This window comes from Bombus huntii, chromosome 14, assembly GCF_024542735.1.
Source record: "Bombus huntii isolate Logan2020A chromosome 14, iyBomHunt1.1, whole genome shotgun sequence".
In the NCBI taxonomy this organism is placed as follows: domain Eukaryota; kingdom Metazoa; phylum Arthropoda; class Insecta; order Hymenoptera; family Apidae; genus Bombus; species Bombus huntii.
In genome coordinates, this window is record NC_066251.1 from 3,246,101 (window position 1) to 3,269,123 (window position 23,023).

The 23,023-nt window shown below is 38.3% G+C and overlaps 3 protein-coding genes across 3 annotated transcripts in view; all 3 read right to left on the bottom strand.

The window, feature by feature from the left end:
• The window catches only part of LOC126873097 (cuticlin-3), a 72,634-nt gene extending 69,380 nt beyond the window's left edge, over window positions 1-3,254 (bottom strand). Inside the window, exon 1 of the mRNA XM_050633623.1 lies at window positions 2,394-3,254. The gene's annotated coding sequence lies outside the window, so the exon portion shown is untranslated. The remainder of the gene's footprint in view (window positions 1-2,393) is intronic.
• Window positions 3,255-5,178: 1,924 nt separating this feature from the next.
• LOC126873096 (DNA primase small subunit) lies at window positions 5,179-7,192 on the bottom strand. The gene is made up of 7 exons (XM_050633622.1): window positions 6,860-7,192; window positions 6,591-6,741; window positions 6,339-6,514; window positions 6,080-6,278; window positions 5,788-5,998; window positions 5,322-5,715; window positions 5,179-5,253 (listed from the first exon to the last, which is right to left on the bottom strand). The coding sequence occupies exons 1-7, from the start codon at window positions 6,954-6,956 to the stop codon at window positions 5,234-5,236; spliced, it is 1,248 nt and encodes a 415-aa protein (XP_050489579.1). The 5' UTR covers window positions 6,957-7,192; the 3' UTR covers window positions 5,179-5,233.
• A 125-nt stretch (window positions 7,193-7,317) lies between these two features.
• Window positions 7,318-21,865, bottom strand: LOC126873092 (uncharacterized). Its single transcript, XM_050633609.1, has 5 exons — window positions 21,279-21,865; window positions 15,797-16,244; window positions 13,738-14,009; window positions 12,720-13,257; window positions 7,318-9,795 (listed from the first exon to the last, which is right to left on the bottom strand). Exons 1-5 carry the CDS (start codon window positions 21,396-21,398, stop codon window positions 9,383-9,385), a joined length of 1,791 nt encoding a protein of 596 aa, XP_050489566.1. The 5' UTR covers window positions 21,399-21,865; the 3' UTR covers window positions 7,318-9,382.
• Between the last annotated feature and the right edge of the window lie 1,158 nt (window positions 21,866-23,023).

Consider the following 23,023-nt stretch of genomic DNA (forward strand, 5'->3'; position numbering starts at 1 on the left):
TCATCTAGTACACATAATGGGAATAGATAAGACAAAAGATAGAGAATTTCATTTAATTTTATTGCGAGCATAGCGAAAAGAGTGTACGGCTGTCGAAGCAGATCCCACGTCATGACATACCGTGCGTTGAAGTCACCGGTGACTTGTCTCGCATAAGGCCGATATAGTCACAATACGTATGCGCTCGCGCTGTTACGAAAGCCCAAGATTTACAAGTAAAACAATAGTCATATGAACAACGCTCTATGCAATAATCCGGAAGACGATTTTTCATAAAAGAGACGAGCTTCAAAACCGCTGGCAGGAATGACGTAAGATTGGAAAACTTTCTGCAGAAACGACGTATAACTTGGTGTTAAATGAACAGATAGCGAGTTTATTTTCGACGTAATTAAACGATCGAATCGTTGTCAAGCCTCTCTTTAAAACCTCTTTAAAACCGTATCGTTTGTTAGCTCCTATCGATCGTAAGATGAAAAGTCGACGAAGACAAACGAATGCCGTACTAATTCTATTTTAATCTTCGCCGATACAAACATAGTCTATTTGTAACGGAAGTGATACGACACGATAAAAGACTGAAAATAAGTAAAGAAGGAATCCAAATGACTACATGACTCGTGTTTTCCTATCAACGGGTTAAGATCCACTATCATTAGCAATTCAAACGAGGCTAACATTAAACAACTAGTCCTACGTAGCCTATTCTTAAAAAGTTCAGCCTTTTTAATACCACAACTTTTTAATACTTCTACCTTTTGCTCAAACTTGTACAAATATTTTTAGATCGATAATTCAAGCCAATCGGCCTTTTTCTGCGTATCGGTCGCGATCGATATAATTAATACGCGTCGGTTGTCGAGATGCTGGATGAAAATCGTTGAGTGCGTGAGCGTAGACGATCCTTGGCGCCTGCATATTTGGTCACCAGTGCCACCTACGAGGATGAACAAGCGTCCCGAGCCTTGTACTCGTTTTCGCGTAGTCGCGTTGCATAACGCCGTTTCATTAAACCGACTATGAAGTCCACGTTATACCCATTCAGCCGTTGGCTGTGTGCCCCTCCATTTTCCATGCGTGTCTCCGCAACGTGCTCGGGAAAGGAAACGGTTGCTTCCACGCTGTTCGCACAGCTGTCAGCCGCTCTCGCGTTACACCCCTCTAGCCATCCATTTTTTTTCAAATGTACCCACACTCGCTCGGTTATTCCGAAACGATATTAGGCGTCGAACTCGAAATCGCGATTGTACACGAGACTGCGTTTTCAACGAAATACCAGAACCACCGACTACCAGCCGGATGTAGATTTTTGAAACGTTGTGCCTCGTACGCAACGAACTGCGACGATCAGGGTATTTAAGACGCTTGAGAACCGAACTAATTTCAGGCCAGCTTCGGATTGTCCGCTTTTTTCCACGAATTAAATAATATATCTTTCACGGCGTTAGCGTGCACGGTCAGCGTAGTCATTGGCCTTTGAGATTGCTATGAAAAATTGAACGTACACGTTCTCGGAAATCCAAGAAATCCTGCCGATAAAGAAACGCGTATTTATTTTTTAAATTCTGAATTTTTCACCCTTTCGTGAATTCCACGGGGGGCGGGGGGAGGGTGAAATAGACTTTGATACGATATGTATCGAGCAGTTAAACGTGGCTAAACTTTTTTTTTTAATATGGAAAAATCAAAGTTACGGGAATTGATTTATCGCGAGGGAAATAGAACGAAAGAGATAAATGACAAATAAACGTTCGACGAAATCATTGTGAAACGTGCGTGCTCGCTTTCGACGACCTTGAGAATGGAGAACAACTTAAAACGCGAATCCACAAAGAACGCGTTGTTGATGACGCAACCAGCGAATTTTAGTCTCGTTGTTATTTTTCTATCGTCTTGACGGTAATTTCAACGAGAACTCGTTCTAGACGGCTTCTGCGCCCTTGAATATCCGCCAACGTGGTCTTCGTAGAGTCTCTCCACGCAGCGAGATATTGCGCCATCTTGGTGTCACCACGATTAAAAACGTAAAACTCGAAGAGACGTTTAACAGGACTTTATCTTTGCATCTCCATGTTGTTAGATACATCTGACATAATAAATCCATTAAACGAATCCAGTTAACGAATCGAGTAAACGATGAAAGATTTATTTTCGCTAATCGTCCGATATATGTACGTTTCCCTGTGCTTCCACTCCATTAATCACTTGGATCGATATTTTTATTTTACAACGCTTGAAACTATCCCGCAAGCATTAATTATCAGGATATCGAGAAAACTGTCGATATTGAATAGCACAGGGAATAAAAGACGAGCTTACGATACAGCAACATACAGATTAATATTAACTGGCGTGGAACGTCGAATACGTAGATATTTATTAAAATATCTCACCTGTCGGATCACCGGTCTGTCTCCCAAAATATCCAATTATCAGCGATGTCGCGATATCCAGTCGTTTCTGTCTTCTTGGGGAAAAACAAGGGAACGACGACGAATCTTTTACACTGTTCTTACGAAACAACGAATCGAACGCAAACGAAAACGGAATAAAAGAAACGAAATGTCATGAAGAGCAGGATGGCGGAAATCACTTTTCAAGGAGCACCGAAGTTCGTCGAAATCACCAGTTCGATCTGCCTCGTGGATCCGGCTCGTTCATCATCAACACTTCCGGTAGCACACGAGACTCGTCGGAGAGCGTCGAAAACGCGTTCTCGCCGGCCATAAAGTCCACCTCGCGCACGTCGACATCCCCAAATCGTGACTGATCCCTCGATGACGATTCTTCTCGCTCATTTACGAGACTCCGAGTCTCGACGATTCGTTCTATCTAGTCAGGGGAGAGTCGATCGTTATCGCGCTCCCGTATCGTCAACTTCAACCCTATCTTCGCGAACGATACTATGATTCGCGTAACTTTTATGCCAAAGGAGAGTCAGATGCCCTCGCGAATATTCTTCGTCGAATGGGATTTTCAAATTGACCGAGTTCTCTAGGGTTTCTGCTCGTTTTATTATCATCGATTCCACGTTGTCGTTCCCCGCGATAGATCGACCTCCCCCGAGGATGTTCCCATACTCTGGCAGAAATTCTTTTCATGTGTTTAAATTATCGGCACTGCACCACACACCTACCGGCGGTTCGTTGCTCTGGAAAGAATCAGTCGAGCATGAAGAGAGCCGAGCAACAGACAAATCCTCTGCGATCGACGCGAGGCTCGAGACTGCACTGCTCTTCGTCCTCACGGTCCCTGTTACCTCTGTGTTCCCCTCACACAGCTCGAACAGGGAACCGTGCTGAGGTGAGAGAGGGAGAGCCACGAAGAGAAGCAACGAACACCGCTTCAAAGTACAACGAACAGAGACAGAAAGTTTCATTCGTGGTGGGAAAAAAATAACGATAAAGAAAATAAGTTTGGAGGAACTCTTGAGTCTTAAAGGAAGGAAATAACACGATTCGATTAAATAATGAAAATGAAGAGGAATATCTGACGCGATGTTGTCCTGCGTGTGTGTGTGTGTGTGTGTGTGTGTGTGTGGAAGAAAGGATCGAAGAGAGATACGAGGGAATGAACGTTGGCATGACGAAGAAAAAGGACTTGCAATGATCTACGGAATATTTGAACGATCGACCGATAGGGCGCGACACCGAAGCGTTTGTCTTTGTCTCTGGATCCCTGAACGATGGATCGCTCTGTGAATTAAAGTTTGGTATTTTTGGACGTTACGTATCCGTTATTCGCTTACAATTTTATTTCCAGGATTTAAACATATTCCATGCTACTTCTATAGTATCTCTTTCTTTTATTCAAACTTGAGGATTTCAAGTCTGGAAGTGTATAAGGTAGAAAATTTGAATGGAACAGGCTTTGACGTTTTTCTTTATTTTTAAAAAGTTTCTTTGAGCTTTGAAAATATAGCAGAATATTTTTATCGTGACGAATATTCGCCAACTATAACTGGCTATAAGGTACTTTCGAAGTAGGGGTAGAAGAAGTTGAAATGAAAGAAAGAAAATGTCCGAGCGTGTAGAGATGAGAAGGATAGACTGTGCTTACATCATCGCCCGGGTTAGATGCTGTACCACTGCTTCTCTCAGGGGTGTAGAGGAATTTTGCAACTTTTCTACATTCAAACTACATGTAACATCGCTCCTGCGCGTCCTATACTTCAAACAAAATTGTGAATCCTAATCAAATTTATGTAAATGCATGTTAACTTTCTGAAGAAATAGCAATATATTTTAATTATTCTAAGAATTATCATTAAGTATACTTCAATCATTGATTTTAATTCGTTTTCTTTTATCTTGGTACTCGAAATAAATGTTTAACTTGTAATTCAATTCAAATTGCATTAAATTTCACATTTGTTAATTATAATAAAACGATGAATACTTATAATAAGGGTTTATGAAATATATTAATAAAACATAATAGTGAGATAATACTTTGATAATTTGAATAGTTTGAAAATTTCTAGAAAATTTTAGATTACTTTATCGAATCTTTTCCTAAAACACTTTGTGCTGTTTTTACATTTTACGAGCACACATTAAAAGATGCAACGATGAATATAGGAATTATATTTTATATGCAATAAAAGAAGAGAATACCGAATAAACCTATCACACAATGCAGGTTTAGTAGTGTTTCGAACTTGAAGGCTCTAGAATCCTCTTACCATTTTAACGTCATTTTCAATGTTATCGATTCAGCGTAGACTGAGGAATGACATGTACCTACATATGTACATATCTGTGCTTCCTTCCATACCTATGTCCGATTATTATGCAAACTACACCTGCAGGCATTCTCTCTTCTTTGTTTTATATCCAAATAGTTATATTTCGCTGATCTGGCATTAAAAACTATTTGTATGTTATTCGAATTCGAAATTAAAAAATGTGCACGCATTCCGCGAGTGTGACGATTGTAGTTCACGAACGTTTTAACTCGAGTCGTAATCGCAATGCGTACCTCTTTCCTGTGGAATGATTTGGGTAATTGATATTGTTATATAGAAATTATTCCTTGAGGAGCAATATCGAGCTAAGCGCTACGAACAGTTTGAATGATTTTTGTACTTACAAACTATTATTTTTGTTTTAATGATTTTTTAATGTTTTTAATGGTCGACGTGATGATTGAATCAAACCATGAAAATCATATTACTAAACTACTCTTAAACTTTATTTATAAACTTATTTAAAAAAATACAAATACATTCTAATTAAAATTCCATCTTCATGTCTGGAAAATAAAAATTTGCAAATGTACATATAAATGTGATTATATATTAAACATAAAAGAATATTTACCGTTTTGCTGGAGTCTCTGCACTTTTCTTTCATTTTCTAGATTCCATAGAAATTCTTGGAAGATATGTAATGACTTATTAATACTAGTTTTCTTGTAATCTTTTATCCTCTTCGCATTCAAGTCGTACGTTTCTTGTTCAGTCTTATCTTTTACATCGAATTCGTTTATTTCTTCGATCAACGTTGCAAGCGTTGGAACTTTGTCTAGCTGGAATTTGTCCACTGCATTTACGGTGAATGGGATACAAATTTTGCCAGTTTTTGGGTGAACACAAAAAGGAGATTTCAAAAGATGGTTCAATCCTTTGCTGACAGCTATATCTAATCTCGGATAAGCATACTGTAGCATTACTTCTTCTATCAAATGACGATATTGATACCATTTTTTATCTCCCTAAAATTACACGTTCGATATCAAATTATTTCTACCTATTCCTGTTAGAGTTTCATAAGTATTATAAAATACCGTGGTCTTCTTGTTCTTAACATATTTCACAAATGAGTCCCATCTGTCCTTGCTGGAACTGCATTGCCCAAAAAATGCTTTTAGTTCTTGTCTATCTTCATCATCGGAAATTATCTGCAGAAATTTTTCCATTCCTTCGTCTGTTCCTAATATATTTTGTTCTTCTATACAGAATGGAACAAAAACAGCTTCTATCATTTCCAGCGCACGTCTAATATTATACAAAATTTTATTTTAAACGATGATATGGAAGAAATTGAAGTTGGGTGTAATTCATATAATAATAACATACTTGACGGAGTGGTGTATTCTATCACCAGGTAAATTCACTTTCTTCTTCATATATTCACCACCTTCTACAATTTGCAAATACTCTGCTACTGCACCACGTTCTGTTGCAGTCAGGCTGCGTGCACTAGGATCGCATACCCAGCAATGGATACCTCTTCTGCCAGAAAATATCCACAATATGTGTTTGTATCCAAAATCCACTGAAATTCGATGCATAGATAACATACACATATTTTTAATAGCTTAATAATTATACTTACATCTCAAAGCACTGTCTAAAATTTTACAAGCCAATGCCATAAACTTCCAGCATTTATAGCAGATATCTGCACCGCTGCAACATGTTCTTACATCATCATAGTCAGTCATGTCTATGTCAAAAACCAGTTCTCTTTCAACAGGATGAAAATTTGTTCCTTTGCGTTGATCCTTTGGACTAAGGAGAAAAAGTAAGAGTAAAGTAAGAAAAAGTAATTTAACGATTAAACATCTATTGACTTTGTCATAGATACCTGAGGTTGTATACCGCGCCTATATCAATCTTAATGGGAAGAAGTCTTTTAATCTCATACTCCAACTCCTTTGCACTTTTGAACGATTGGAAACGAAGATAGATATCACCTTGGAGAGTGAATGAAAATTCTCTGTGGGTAAATACATTCACTGTAACGATATAATTATTTCAGTAATGATATGGATTGAAACTAATTCAGATTAACAATCGTAGAAATCAAGAAATTATTGTTAGTACATATCAGAAACATTAACATAATTAGAATACCATTTCCATAGCTGAGCCAACGATAATAATCGTGAAAGGGAAATAATCTTGTATAATAAGTGGGCAACAGATCAGCCAAGTTCGCTATGTCTTCCATTTTGCTTGACAACTATGTTAAAAACTTGACAAGTAGAAATTTTCTTAAACTATCACAGATTTTTTTGAGTTTTGAAACATCTCACTTGGTATAGGTTGTGGCGGGAAAAACTGCCATAAAATAGACACATTAAAGACCATACTTCCTACATATTGTATTGGACGTGACGCTCTGATGGCCATAAACTATATATGAAATGGCGCGAATTTTTAATCTTTCCTTCTTATCATAAATTTTCAAAAAATTAACGCGAATACTTTATACGAATTATTTTCGAAAAGATTAATTTATAAAGATAGTCTGAAAGAGATTTTTATATTTAAGAACTTTTTGGGGAGGTGGGAAAGAAAATAAGGAAGAATAGTGTTCTGAATGTAACATTTTATTTCTAATGTCATTACACGTATATTGAATGAAATTTAAAGTGTAATACCTTTAACCCTTTTACATACGTGCAAAAATAGAATCGTTCTATTTTTGAATGAACATTACTGGTAGGAATGTATCGTTGAACTTATCTAAATAAAAATCGTAGTCGGTGCTTCGGTATCGATGTCGATGATTATCATCCTATATGTGTATGCAATTACAATTCTTTGGAAGAACGACAGAATTTTTAAGTTACGTGAAATCTCGCCACATCACGAAGGAAAGAGCCTGAATTTGCCTCTCGAATGTCATCGTTGATTGTTCGACGTGTATGCTTCCATTCTTCCAACAATTTCATCGGAGAGAAAGAGAAAATTAATGTAAGTACGAAGTATGAAACTAATGTTATTCTCGTATATTTATTATGTACAATTCACTGCGTATCTATATTTCATATGCACGTCGCTTCGCGTATAAAATAAAGATGAATAACTTAATTAAGAAACGTGAGGATTTAATCCTTTTGTTTTTTTAACGGGACGAGGAGAATATGCGTAGAATTTGAAGAAAGAATAAGATATATATTTATATATATATCGGGATACGATTAAACTTATGATACAGTCTTCTGACCTGGTGTCGATAACACACAGTTTTCGTATTTAAATACGTTCCATTTGCAGTTCGCGTAGCAAGTGCACCTCTGGTTTGCATTTCGTAAACATCTCATATAGTATAATATTAAATTAATTATTAACTGCGATACCCCAGCCCCCAAGAAGTGTACGGTGAAGCTTATTCTTCAAATAATCGTATCTATCACGCTTTATAGGATCGAAATATACATGCTACACCCTTTTTATGTGTACCTATATGTATAATATTACAAACAAATTGTTTATCTCAACGAGTTACTTACAATTTATCTACTATACTTCCGTAAATAGCATCTTTAGCGTACAGTAATACGAAGTTATAAATCATATCTTGTGAAGTTAAAGCTACAATATATATCTTTTATAATATATATTTCATAATAATAATAATAATAATAATAATAATAATAAATCTTTTTGTGTCGTTTCGTCGATTAATATAATCACTATTTACAAACTTCCCTCTCTTTCTCTCTTACTATCGGCAACATGAATAATAACTGTAAAACTCTTATAATAGATTCTGCTTATAAATAGATAAATCTTAAATATCATTCAATCGATAAAAACTCTTGAAAAATCACCTAAAAACGATGGATGACGGTGTGCAGTTGGCTGTAACTGGCGAAATGATCGATGAGAATAAATCCAATTAGCGAAGTTTATGATGATCTTCACGGGAGATATCAATGAGTAAAAAGCATAGTTGTATTAAAGGTGAGACTTCGGTGACTTAACAACATCAAAGACACGCGAGGATAGGAAGAAAATATAGAAGAATAATTCGAGAAACTACCCTTAAAACGTAAAACTATGGACTCGCGAATTAAATTTTTCTAACCGCGTGACTATTAAAAAATACCGACTGATTATCCCAGTCATGCTGGTCGATCGGATCCTTATTAACCCATAGAAAATATTCACGCAAGAAAACAATTAAAAAGTATGAAACAAACTCTTGAATTCTCTATTCTTCTTTACATACATCTCTCATTGGGAGGAGATCACTCTAATCTGCATCGAGCCCTTTACGACTTCTCATTTGCTAGAGTTTGATACGGCTAACTAGAAGGCAATGAATGTACGGTTCAAAATAATTTTGAGGATCCTGCGAGAGTTTCAATAATCATTGGTGATAAATAAAACATTTCATTCACAGCTTCATTCATCGTTAGCCTCCTATTATTATTAAAGACATGAGTTTTTAACGTGTCAGTCGTTCATAAATCCTTTAATTGTTTCGAACAACGCACAAAGAATTTTCGGTGGTCCATTCTTTTCATGGTCTCTGATTCTTTCTTCTAAGATCTCCAGGAAGTACCATATCAAATATAGATCGGATCGCAAAGGGTCACGGCAAAAATGATAGAAAAATATAGTGTAGCGAGGCTGCCTCTCCTCCTACTGTTCCTGAGGCACCTTTACAAGAACAGTTCTCGTGCCTTCCGAATCAGAGATGTTAATCTTCAGCTCGTTGGTCAACATCTCGAGCTTGTCCACCACCTTGGCGTTCTTCTGCCCACCTGGATTCGGTGGGGGCCAAACGTCGTCCAACGGAGGTTCGATGTACTTCCTGTTCGGTTTCATCGTGACATCCTGTTTTCCGCAGAGCGTCCCTCCGATGTGATCGGAAGACGAGACGCATTTCGGCGGTGGTTCCGTATCCATGCGAGGACGTTTGTAGAGGGGTGGTTGAATCGTCGGGCTGTAATCGTGATCCAGAAGGCCCTCGACCTCCTGCAGCAACTCCTCGCTATATTGCTGCAGTTCCTCGTCCATCAACTGTTTCGTGTAGAGTAACGTTCGAGAACGACCTGAAACAAACGTTAGTTCGAATATAAGTATCATAGAAATAGAGCTTTGGGATTCGAAATTTTATAATAAAGGGTATTATAAAAATAGAGCTGTGAAATTAGATACTGATCGTGTGGAAATAAGGATGATAGATTTTAGTGAAAATTATCGTGAAATAGATCGAGTAGAATTTCCAAAATTTCGCGATTCTGCGTTTGGGATTTTCTATATAATACTTGTCTTCAAACTACAAGTATCGTATTTATAAGATTGCCGTTATCGTTCACGCAAAGTAAATATCGTAGATAAAAACTTGTGACGCGGTTAACCATGAACATTGCATCCTCAATATGATGATTAAACAACTCGGTCTGTGTCTGGTTTCGTAATCAAAGCGAGCAACTGGTTACGAGTCACTTCACGTAGGAGCGAACGGTCCTAAGGTACTGGTCTCTGAATTTTAACGAAGGTCAATGACATCGTAAGGTTCTCGTTATACTGTGTAAAAAATCAAGAGTTACCACGCCAATGAATCACGGGCGAGAGTCAGGTAAAGAAGAATTTCGTTTATTCGAACTGTATAATTTATCTGACAGGAAAAAATGACACAATCTCAGGTAACACCCAAGATACAATCGAGATAATGCAATGTGAAGCGAAAACAATAGAGTGAACGGCCGTGTTGGGAAAGTAGTTAAAAGAAGATTACAGTTGAATGAGAAAGATCGGCCAGTTCAGGCATCGAGAAAGGATCCGAGCTTTCCCGTCCTCGTTTAGAAAGTAGCTGAGCAACTTCTCGATTTCCTGCTCTGGTTTCACCATCCCGCAGTTAATATCGATACCATACCTATTGATTTCGAAATCATCGTGTTTGTCACTTTATCAGGATTTATCGTAAATTTCTGATAAAGGCTCACTCGTGAGCTGACCAAGATTTTATATACTTCCTTAGATGATAATTTAATAAGTAATAATACAAGCGATTTATGAGGTTGCAAGTTGTAGATTGTAGATTTCTGTCGCATAGTTTTTACAATTTTAGCAACAAGTCGATAATATTCTAACTTGGGAAGCTTTTACAAAAATCGAAGTGACTATCAAATTTTGAGACTAATAACTATATTATAAAATTTTAATCGCGTAAGACAGTCTCGAGCGAAAAAACGTCGAATTGTTCGGAAGAATAAGAACAAGAGTAATTTACGCGTCAACGGATGACTTGAGATCATCGAACGAACATTTATCAGCTCGATAGCTTCAGTGTGCCGTAGAGAGAAGAAGAATATGAAGTAAATTCGTTTCGTAATCTGAAATACCGCTGATAACAATAATATATCGTCTCTCTATTTTTTTCGAGGTGTAACTTCAAGTGTTCTAGCTGCTGTTCTAGCATACGATGATACAGCAACGCGACCTAAAAATGAAATTATCGAGAGAATTATTCGAATCAAGTAACATCGACAAGTACAAATGAACGATTTATAAAAGAAGAATTAAAAGAGAACAGTAACATTAAAAAAGAAAACAGAGGGAATTTAAAAAATTGTTTAGATGTTCTTTACGCTTCGAACAGATATCAGAATTACAAACTAGACATTACGCAAAATATATTCACCTAACATGATTCAATTATCTGGGGTTACTTAATCGTATCTCGTGATAATGAGTTCTTGCTCATACATGCTTGCCGTTTCGTCTTTCATCTATGTGTTCGAATTGTCGATAATTAATAATAATTAATAGGAATCGGTATTAATATCATTTATGATAAGCACGTTGTTTAAATTAATGTCAGTCGTTTATTAATGCTTGCTCGTCATGATCCTTGCTTGCAACATTGGCCAAGGGCATTGTTAAAACAGACACAAAAAACGTCTTTGGAAAACAAATTTGCAAATCTACTTTCAGATAAATCGAACGAAATGATTTTATTGTCGAAGGAATTTTTCGACGTCGTTGAAACAGCGTGATATTGCCACGAGAATACAGAATATGGAAGAAGAGAAAAGAGAATGAGCTTCTTGTTCGCCGTTTCGTTTTCCACGCCGGTAAGAAGCCAGTCGACCGTACGAGGCCAAGATGCAACAAACCTGCAGCACGTGAAAGCAACGCCGAGGAAAAAATCAAATATTTAAGAGGGTTGCGCCTTTCACGATCTCATGCAGTTCAATGTTCTCCAAGCTGGCCCGTGCTATCAAATCCATTCAATCTGTGTGTAACCGCTAATATAACGGTTCGAAAAGGTCGAACAAATATGCTGGTACCATTCACGTTTATTTTTGATATAAAAGCTGATAGCTCGTGCACGTAGAAACGATCGAACGCAAGATCCATGATATTTTCTAATCTATATGATATCCAAGCGCTCGATCGGTTATTATTTTGGGAGATCTTGGAATCAAAATAAGTATATTGATAAGTATATAAGGTATGTATTTAAAAATAATAATCACGATTGATTTTTCGTTGAAGATCCTTTCAGAGTATTGGATCGTTTTATTCGAGAGAGCTAAATTTAAGAGAGCGGCTAATTTTATGAATTTTTCTCATGGACAGAGTAAAAGTAATAGAAATCTTGAAAATGTTCCTAAAGCGATTTGAAAGCCTTCAAATCCTTAAAATATCTAAACAGACTTGGTACAAGTAGCTATAACAAAATATCATCGACGCGAGTAATTACTAGGAATTGCTCGATTATTAGGGTATTTTTTACGCAATATTTTCGTTATTAAATATCTGCTCCATTTATTAAAATGTAAAACAAAGATATAGTATACAAAAATTCATGAAAACGTTCAATAAATTTGTCCATGCAAATCGTTTAATTTGTCCATTGTGCAACAGGGTCAATTCCGTAACCAAAACTATTCTTTCAAATTCGTATGAATAATGACACGATACGACTCCTCGTTAGCCAGAGATGAAAGAAATATACGAAACTTACCCGCTAGCGGAGGCATTTTCTCTGGCTGTTCCTGCTCTTGCGCGAGTTCGTTGTTGGAATTGGAGTGTGGCCGTAGATTCGGCACAGCGACGAGAGCCAACGAGAGCAACAAGACCATCAGACAAGTGGCAGGCTGGGCGCTCTTGTTGCCTTTTTGCAACAGAGCCTGCAGCCTCTTTAGTTGCCCGGCCAGGCTCTGATTCTGCAACTGTAGAGCCTTAATGCGTTTCAGAAGCGTTATGTTCTCCTCGGTGCAGTGCTTCACACGATCCTCCAACCCGTCCACGTACTCCTTTTTCCTCTTTCGCGAGTCCTGCGCGGAGATCTTGTTGCGAATCTTACGTCTGATCCTCTTGAGCTCGCGCTCCTCGTGCTTCGTCAGCGGATAATGAGTAGGCAGCGTGATTCCTTCTTTTTGGAGCAGACGCTTCTCCTCGGCGTTCAGTTTTAGCCTCGGGTACGGAGAATCCGACTCCGAGATCTCGTCGCTCGAATTGCAACCCTTCTCGCTGCTCGAATCTTCTTGTTTGATGTTCATCTGCGGATCAAGCAGAAAAGGGAAATGTAAACATATGAAAATCACAGGTTCAGGTTGATAAAGTTTTATAGTAATCAGTGATATAGCTATTAAAAGGATATTTTAATATTATAATAAGTAGTATTTTTACAGCTACGAAGAAGATGGACGAATGTACGTTTAGATGCAAAATCAAATTGGATAATTTTTATAGTGTGAGATTAATCGACGACGTGCCGCCTTTTAAAACTGATTCTCTGTAAAGGATGATAAATGTAATTTATCGTCTTCTTCCCCTGTATTCTTCTCGTGTAGTTATCTATAATTACGCAATTGAAGTCTGAGAGTGAAAGTTTATAAAAGTTCTATTCAGACTCTGCCAATTATAAGTCGATCAACGTTTTGTTTCTATTTCTCTCGAGAAAAATATTTATAACGATCTAGAATCTAAAGTTATAATTAGAACGTAGACGAGTTTTATCCACGATTCAACTTAGATACCTGAACTGGTTTGTTAATGATATTAGCTTGGTTGATCTTGAATCCTTTGAGATTCCTAGCTTGCGAAGCATTGATGATCTTGATAGTTCGCACTTCCTTCATGTCTTTCAGGCTTACCGGCAGTAGAATCGATCTTGGATTACCAGAACCCATTGGCGTGACGCGTATCAACTGTCTGATATTCCGTTTCCCATTGCACGTGATATTACGCACGTTTATCGTGTTACTTTCTGCAGATGCGACGTGAATTTGTTGTTGCTTCGGTGCCTTTTCTGAAACGAAGGGTTTTATTTCTCGCTATATTTGTCGTTATTTTCAACGTAACCTTATTTCACCTAGAAACAGAACGTTATCAGATATTTTGTAGACCCACTATCTCATCGAGCTTGTCAACTTCAAATAGATATTCCGATAACTGTCCAAACATTTGTTCAAATCGTGCGCCAATTTCGAATCTGTTGAACTTTAGCTTTCACAAATGGATGAGTAAGAAGAGAAAATGTGTTTTCATGCTGAGAACGAGAGAAAATCGCGTTCGCGACAGCACAGGCGTAGTAGTACGTATCCAATGTTACAAAATCCTAACAGAGCTCACTGTTTTCGAGATATTTTGATTTAAGAGTTTTGCAAGCTTCTGCCAGATAGTTGCATGACGTATTAGATGCTCTGGATCCGTATTCGTACATTCATACAATTTTCTTCCTTTTTTTCATTGCAAACAATTTTCATCTTATCTTGCGTTAATCTTAAGATCGACGATTTATTTTAAATACGTTCACGTTCCCTTGATCCATATATAGAACTCGACATCCACTGACTCATCCATGAGGTAAGCATGTCCAAAATCAGAAATTATGTACTGTCCTTTGCGCCAACAATACGAGCGTTTCTCTTTTATTTATTCGTCGGGTTTACATTAAAGTTAGAGTTAGGGGCGTGAAACGAAACTTGGTAATTAGATACCCGGGAAACTAATGACAATGATCCTAGGTTCAATAACGAATCCGCGGTCGACGGGATGAGAGATGAACGTGCTCAGAAAATCTAAATCGGACGCGTAATATTCACTGACCGTAAGGTGTTACTCTATTTGTCGATGGGACCGCAAGAAGGAATGAATTTCTGTCCCGATGCTGCCACAGAGGAAAACTATAATGGGATGTGTCTAAGGACACGAGATCATCGGATTCGTCGAGGATAGCCTTCGTTCCGAAAGTAAGGGAAATTGGCGTTGCTGCTAATTGGTCAATCTCCACATCGGTGGTTAGAAAAGACGCTAGCCGCCCTCGAGGGAAAGTTGCTAGTGGGAGACGTCGTTCGTTGAAAAATAGGTCTCCTCTACCTTCTCGTAGTTGGGACAAAGACTGTTTGTCCGAAGGACTTCAGTTAACTAAATCTTAAGATTTATAACGGGTCCTCGGGCTAGCTGAACATGTACTGTGGAGATGCGTCGACATCTGGTGATCATCTTATTCGAAGAATAGGGTCTGCGTGTGGCGAGCTACGGGACAGAGACCGTTGGAATGTTTACTGTCGAACGTTACAACTATTTTCTTTTTAAGGAGAGCTATAGAATTGCTCCGTGCCTTTGTTAGACAAAGCGTTCATCCCGTGACCGCGGCTACGTTCGGCGACTGGCTATCGCCTCGAGCCCAAGCTCATTATCACAAATCTCGAACAAATACAATCGGATGGAAAGACGACGATCGTTTAATTACGACTATGATAGAATCTAGATTACGGTGTTAGGGGATTATCCCGAAGTTCCAAAGGGGAGGCTTCGATGTCCTTTCATCTCCCACATATTTCTAATTTTTTTCATTAAAAAATGTACTCCTATTGTTCATATAAAACAGATACAGGATTTCTGGTTTTGGTTACGTTTAATTCACGCATGAGTCAGTGCACGATGTGTGCTGTTTATTAATATTATTTTATACAATTATATCATTATGTATCGCATGGAAGCACAGTATGTTTTCTCAGGCTGCAAATGTATTATCCTTTAACCAATGTTGAATATATCTCAGACTTAAAAACAATTTCATGTTATTCTTACCTAGATCGAGAACCGGTTGCTCCGTCACAATGGTCGTGTTAGCATCCGCCAAGGTGTTTGTCGGGTTCACTACAGCCACGAGGGTGTGTTCCACGTCCATTTCCTCGGCGACATCCGTGGCAGGCGATCCAATGTTAGAACTAACCACCGACCTAACAGGACTGTCCACGCTGGCCATCGATTGAATAGGGCTGCCCAAAGAATCGAAATCCATGACATCCTGTGGACTACTCAATTCAGAGTTGCTGATCTCCAGTTGATCCTCCTCGATTGGTAGAAGCGGGCTTAGTTGTTGCTCGCAAGAGAGACTCAATGCGCTTGAAAGTCCGCTGTCCGACGACGAAGACGGGATCGCGTCCAGATCATTGTCGATCAGATTGAACTGATTATCCTCCAGCTTGAAAATGGAGTCCAGGAAGTCGTCCGGGTTGGTTGGCCATTCTTCCGCCTTGAAAACCAAACGGAGAACAGAATGGAAATTATTTTGGTGGGTTTGACGCGTAAGTTCGAGCTGTAATATAGGCGAGATCGTAAATTAGTTACACAGTTTACGAGTGCCGAATACTCTGCATGTCTGTTGAACGCTTTCTATCGATAAAATGCGATTCTTTTTGTTGCAATTATCGCTGCAAGGAAAATACTTTTCGCACTTTATAGATACACGATCGAATTATTATCCTGGTCCTTTACTCTGTGAAATCTTGTCAAATAAGCGAAGCATGTTTTCTTTCTTATTTGAAATACATAGTACTTATATTCGAAGTATTTAAGACAGGTAAGACCATACATTGTATCGTGTCTTATGATCCGCAGCTGCGTCATGCGTCGAAGAATGCGTAGTAGAACGAAGTAGCGACTCGTGTTATTTTATTTGTAAGTAGAAGAAGCTGAAAATATTAACGACTGCTTCAAACTGGTGGAATGAGGAAGAGAAATTACGATGCAAAATACACATATACTTTTATTTCAATATACAGCATGAAGTACGATTTTATACATCATATTCCGTGTTATAAAATATAAGTACGCATAATATGCACATTATAACTTATCGAGGTCAATCTCCTTCATTTGTTTTTCAACGTCGAAAGTTTATTTGATGTTGCATGCAGAGAACCGAGAATGCATTCAGTTTGTTTTTAATGGTACTTTTACTTTGTTGCATCGCAGCTGCACTCGTCTGTACGCCTATGGCGTTCCATTTAGATCAGATTATTGACCCGATGGATCTGCCCACGATAAAACGATCAGAGGCGGCTCTTAAGCTTGATGTAAGCGAGCCATATACTACAAATTCATCGCAGTTTCGCCACGGTGACGCATTGCAATTCAGCAAATTTAACTTTTTAGCTGTGCGACACACATGACTATAATTCATAGTAATCGAATTCCATAGTGGAATTGCATTCCGTATCGCTGGATTGCACCGGTCTTCGTATTTCAAAAAGTTGAACGACACATTCGTGTGTATTGCAACGTTAATGATTAAACCGCAGAATTTCAAATTCATATTCTCGAGAATATAATCGAAAAAGTAGAACATCGGTAGAAAGTCGCTGTATCTATCAAGTATTATAAAACCATACCTTGAATATTCTATACAGGGTGGTTGGTAACTGGCGGTACAAGCGGAAAGGGGGTGATTCTACGCGAAAAAAGAAGTCGAAAATATAGAATAAAAATTTTTCGTTCGAGGCTTTGTTTTCGAGAAAATCGACTTTGAATTTTCGGTCGGTACGCGTGCACTTTATCGCGTCTCGTTATAACGGATCTCACCGTAGATTTTTAAAAAAATTAAAAAAAAAATTAAACAAATAACGTCAATCGAGACAACGATCTACAGTGAGATCCGTTATAACGAGACGCGATAAAGTGCACGCGTACCGACCGAAAATTCAAAGTCGATTTTCTCGAAAACAAAGCCTCGAACGAAAAATTGTTATTCTACATTTTCGACTTCTTTTTTCGCGTAGAATCACCCCCTTTCCGCTTGTACCGCCAGTTACCAACCACCCTGTATTATATCTTTTCGTATTATGCGCATTCTGTGCAATGTTGCACCTTCAAATTTCCTGCGAATGTGTGAAAATCCGCAGTCTATCGATGGCGCAGTGCACACGAGTATAGAAACTGCAGGATGCGGATCGTGTAAGATCGCAGCAATTCACGTCTCTAATAATCTACATAGAGCCTTATGCTCTCAATAGCGGAATAGATGGTGTCTATTGCATCGTTAGAGGTATAAGATCCGGCATATACCAGCGAAGTGACATCATAGCGATGTCGCATCGTGCGATCCCCGTATACTCGATGTGCATTGCATTAGAAATATAAATGCACCGAATCGTACAACTCTGTCGTACAAAATCGTATAAAAACGTGACCATCGCATCATTGGTCCGTGTCAGAAATTCTACAGCTGCAATTAACAGTGTTCAATTCCTAGAATGCTATTTGTCATCGATGGTGATCGATGGCCGATGTTACTACAGTTTTTAGAATGACTAAGATAAGATTCCATGGGCTAACGAATGTTCAACAACGCAAATAATCTACGTAACACTACCAGGATAAAATACGCAAATACGATATAATATTTCGCAAAAATTAAAAACTTTCGTGTAGTATGTTTCAATCTTCCCAGGCTCCCAGGGGAAAATCTGTAAAGTTCGTGTGGTAATCAACGTGTTAAAGAAACGGAAGAAAATTGCTTCGTTCATTAAATATTACAGAGAGGCTATGCTTTGGATATTTTGTATATTTTTGCAAACCATGTGCATTTTGTACATTTTAAAATTTCCTCTTCCCAATGTGTAAAAGTTCACAGCCTATCGATGTACTACGGAAAGTACAAAGCTGATGCGAAATCACGACGCTGTATCTGCGTCGAACCTTAAAGTTCTCGTTGAGCATGGAAATAACAGACTTTGTTAATGCGTACTCCACTTATTGTTAGATGTCTGGATGAAAGTTAGCTTAATCGGTTTAGCGAAGCTTGAAAAGTGGCCGTTCGCGTGGCGCTTGTCGCGTGAATCAAGCGTTTGGCCAATGCCGGCTAACCTAGTTTTCTAGTAGCATACGAGGAATGGTAAATATAGTCAAGTAGCGTGGAACACTGGTGCGCTTGAATTTTAGAATTCCGCTGGTGGACTTTTAGAATCGTAACTAAAAAGGAAATAGAAAGGGAAACGGGATTTTAGGAAAGGGAAACTTCTCTGATTCTGCGTCGTCGTACACCAACTACATTTTATATGAAAAAACTGCTTAACGTGTTTATTGGTAGGATTTTTATTGTCATACAAAATTATTTTCATACAAGATCTACATATTATACAATGTACATGATACTGGATGTATCTTGTGATACATTTTGAAAGAATTTAAAAATAAAGCGTGAGCTAACGCAAAAGGTTTCTCTGTTTATCTGAATTCCCCTGGGACGTCTTCCTGTCTGTTCACATTTAGCAGATCTCGATTTTATATCCCAAATAAAAAAAAAAGAAAAAAAAACAAACATAAAAATTGGACGAAAGTCGAAGAAAATCGAGAAATGTTTTCTTGCGTTTATACAAACTACTTCTTATTCACAAATTAGTAAGGTTATTACGTGAACCAATTACGCAAATGTAGAAACACTTGTGCATACCGCAAGTGGCTCTTGTCTCGTTGTTTCCTTCGAAATTGAGGAGCCAGAATTTTTTAGACTATTCACAAGAAGTCCCGTAAGATAACGGTACTCCTCGTTCGAAGGTCGCTGGCCATGACGAATAGGTTCCCATTCTCGTTCCGATTCAATGCATAAAGATACTTAGTACTTATTTGTGTCTCTAGCAACGTTATAAATTAGTTGGAAACATAATACGGGCTATTTGCGTAAATACTCGCAGTTGAAGGAGGAATTAACGTTAAACATTCTATAAGTTCATCTGAATTAATTGATCTATCATACGCAATAATCATTGTGTACACAAGGAAATATCGTTTTTATATCGAGATGTAAAGCAGAAATAGAATGCATAATTAAATATCGAGAAGGTATCAGACATTTCAATATGGCGGCCGCTGCAGCAGCACGTGCATCAGGCTATACCATATGTTACAAAAAGTCTCGCGATTATGTAATAACGACAAGTACGTACGTTCCCTCATTAATCGATGAAAACAGAAAAAACGTATTTTATATTTGTAGATCGAGTAACTTTCCAGCCTAGAAAAGCTTCAGAAAAGAAACAAATAAGGAAAGCCAATAATGAATTGTTATCTTGATTCTTTTATGTGGTAAATCACTCGATCGCTGATTACACGTGCTCTAATAACCCTTCTAATTGTTACATACTATCTCCGTACACGTATTTTAAATACAATTATCATTAAGTGAAAACGATGAAGAATGATGATCCGGAATTATCTTGCGACAGGAGCGTGTGCACGTTGACACGTGGGTCGCGTACTCCATATGTTAACAGGAATGAACGTGTGCAACGCTCGAATAACGGGAGTTATTGGTTAATCATGGTCGTAACTTACATCAGCTACCGTAAACATTCGTGCCATTATATGAATTGTCGTCCTTTGAGGTTGAACTCTCTGTACGGATCGCTTAGTGGCTAGTTGAGCATAATTGAATGTAATGAAAGCAAAGGATAGTTAGTCCGTAGTCTCGTTAGTTGAACGGCGAATTGAAGACGCGATGAAAGTGGCACAAATCGCGGTGAAGCGTGCATACCATTGCTTTTCGAGCGTGTCCAAGTTTTTCTCCTCTCGCACAACGGTATTCATGGTAAACACATTTTTTGGCATTTCGCCGAAAAAGAGAGTATAGAAAGATTAAGTCGTCGCTAGACAAATTGTGTTTGAGAAGTTTATTGTTTAATATACTCCCATCTGTTGGTACAATAAAACGTGAACAGTTGCGCGTGCCGGTTTCTCGATATTTTGAATATTCACCGATAGCATTGCGTAAAACATGAGTCGATGTTTGAAAAGGTTTCGCTAGCCTTGGGAATTATTCTACGTATTAGCATTCCCGATAACCAGACGCGCCAGAGTTCAACTTCCCTAGTTAGTGATTAAACATCTTGGATTTTCCTTCAGAGACCAATCCACGAGATGTATCCATATCCGTGATTTAAGGTTTTCATTACATAAAGAACTATTACAGAGTATTTAACTATTATGGAGTGGAATAAACTATTCCAGAAACAGGGAAAGGCGATGTTAATAAGCCAATCGTTTAATACAACTTGTCTTTTCTGCCGATGAACGATTATCTCTGTATGATCATTCCACGAAAAATACTCCGAAGATACAGTTCGTCGAAATCCCTTCGAAGAATTCCTACGATCGTGGTTACGATCGCGTGTAAAAGGAAACTGGTTTCCTTCGAGAAGAAAGAAGAACCCGTTTGAAAGCGAGCGGGCTTCTAAGGAAAAAACCTAGCCAAATGGTGAAAATGAGATAAAATCATGCATCGGAGACTTACCGCGATGGCGTCGTCGCTGTAGCTCTGATCTATGAAAGGCTCGTCCTTAACGTCGACTTTTAAAAACGCGTCTTCCCGCGGGAAGAGGAAATCCATCAGAGTGGCATCCGTCGACGACATCTCGACAACGCTTGTCGATTACTATACGGCACGAAGCTATCGTACACCTTGCGTGTATACGTATGTATGTGTCTGTATGTATTTATTGCACAGAATGCACCGCAACCACTACATTCCCATGAAAAACACCGTTTGTGCACTGCACCCAGATTACACTCGAACACGATAAAGCGCACCAGCCGACTAACGGAGTAAAAGAGTCTGTCACTCGTCACAGACAGACGGACGTTTGGCCTCCTCGCCCCACCCTGAGGCTCTTGCTGCAGCCAGAGAGCGAGAGAGACCGGTTTTTCAAAGCTGGTTGCTCTCCTTCACTCAAACATTTGCTTCACTTAGATCACTCACGACGCTTCTTGGAGCATGCCGAGCAATTCGTACGATCTTGCGCCAGCTCCTATGCACCTGTACCGCAAGGAATTGTTTATTTTGTTCGAGGATACCGCAGATGCTCGATCCACGGCCGGGTATTGTCAATTAAACTGCCAGCGTGGCATTAAGTGCGTCACGCAAGGCCTATAACTTCGCGACTACGCGATTGGTTACGAAGCTTCTCACTAGCGACAAGCGATAGGTGGAGACAAGATCCGCAGTACCGGCGTTCACTCGCGTTTCGAACGTTGGAAATCACACTTTGATAAGAGAAATTTGAAATTCGTTCGAAGATCGTGTTTACAGACCTAAAAATACAGCCTCTTCAGTGTTTAGAATGTTTGTGAATGGAAGTTAAACAAGGAGGAAAATATTTGTCATATTTATCGGTCAACCCCATGAATTTAAAAGTAATGATATCACAAACACTTTTTATGTTTACCTTAAAATTTATTATTGTCTATATCATCTTGGGGTAAATGAACTTAAGGAAGTAAGACATTTGTTTCTTGAGGACAGCACGTTAATCGTGTACTTATATAATAATGTCAAAAAATTGGCAAAAGTGGAAGCAATAATACTGTCGTCTTTGATGTTGCATCAGACTGGTCGATTTAGCTATTTGAAAATGCGTGACGCGTTTCATGCGGATTGTTAAGTCATCTGTTAGAATTAGAGAATGGTCATCGAAAATTACTTTCGCTTATAGTAGACAAAAGAAGTGAAAATAATTGTTTTACTTCTTTTTGTATAGACAGGTATCTGTAAAAAATATTTTAAGGATTTTCCTGAATAATTATTGAAATCCAAGTTTCAATCTGAAGAATCAAATCTTCTGATCTTATTTCTATTTTATACGTTGTTTATTATTACTTGGAAGTATCGGGTTTAGAAAGTACAGATAGTGGAATATTTAAAGTAAAAAGCATCTCTTTGCCATAAGCGAATAATGTCTTATCACCAGTTTTAGGTGTTTTTGTTGTAAAAATATCAGGTATACGTAGAATCACGTCATTATTAGGATTAGGATCTCTGTAAAATATTATATAATAAAAAAGTTACTACTCAGTGGTCAATATCTTTTTAAATATTTCTTATGAAATATACACGTACGTGAATGTAAGCATAATAGAATAGCCCAATTGCTATAAGAAGTCCTATCACGTTTACAAAATTCCATCCTTTCCATGCATAAAATGGATCAAATGCCAGTGCTCTTCTTGTACAAACTCCCATTCTTCCAGAGATTTAAATCC

Bases quoted from the DNA above. Each gene is read 5' to 3' on its own strand.
- LOC126873096 (XM_050633622.1), bottom strand. From the start codon at position 6,956: ATGGAAGACATAGCGAACTTGGCTGATCTGTTGCCCACTTATTATACA. The intron at 6,742-6,859 runs GTATTCTAATTA...ATATCGTTACAG, and splicing joins TTGGCTCAGCTATGGAAATG to TGAATGTATTTACCCACAGA. The intron at 6,279-6,338 runs GTAAGTATAATT...ATCGAATTTCAG, and splicing joins TTTAGACAGTGCTTTGAGAT to TGGATTTTGGATACAAACAC.
- LOC126873092 (XM_050633609.1), bottom strand. From the start codon at position 21,398: ATGTCGTCGACGGATGCCACTCTGATGGATTTCCTCTTCCCGCGGGAA. The intron at 13,258-13,737 runs GTATCTAAGTTG...CTTGATCCGCAG, and splicing joins TCATTAACAAACCAGTTCAG to ATGAACATCAAACAAGAAGA. The intron at 9,796-12,719 runs GTAAGTTTCGTA...CGTTTGTTTCAG, and splicing joins GAAAATGCCTCCGCTAGCGG to GTCGTTCTCGAACGTTACTC.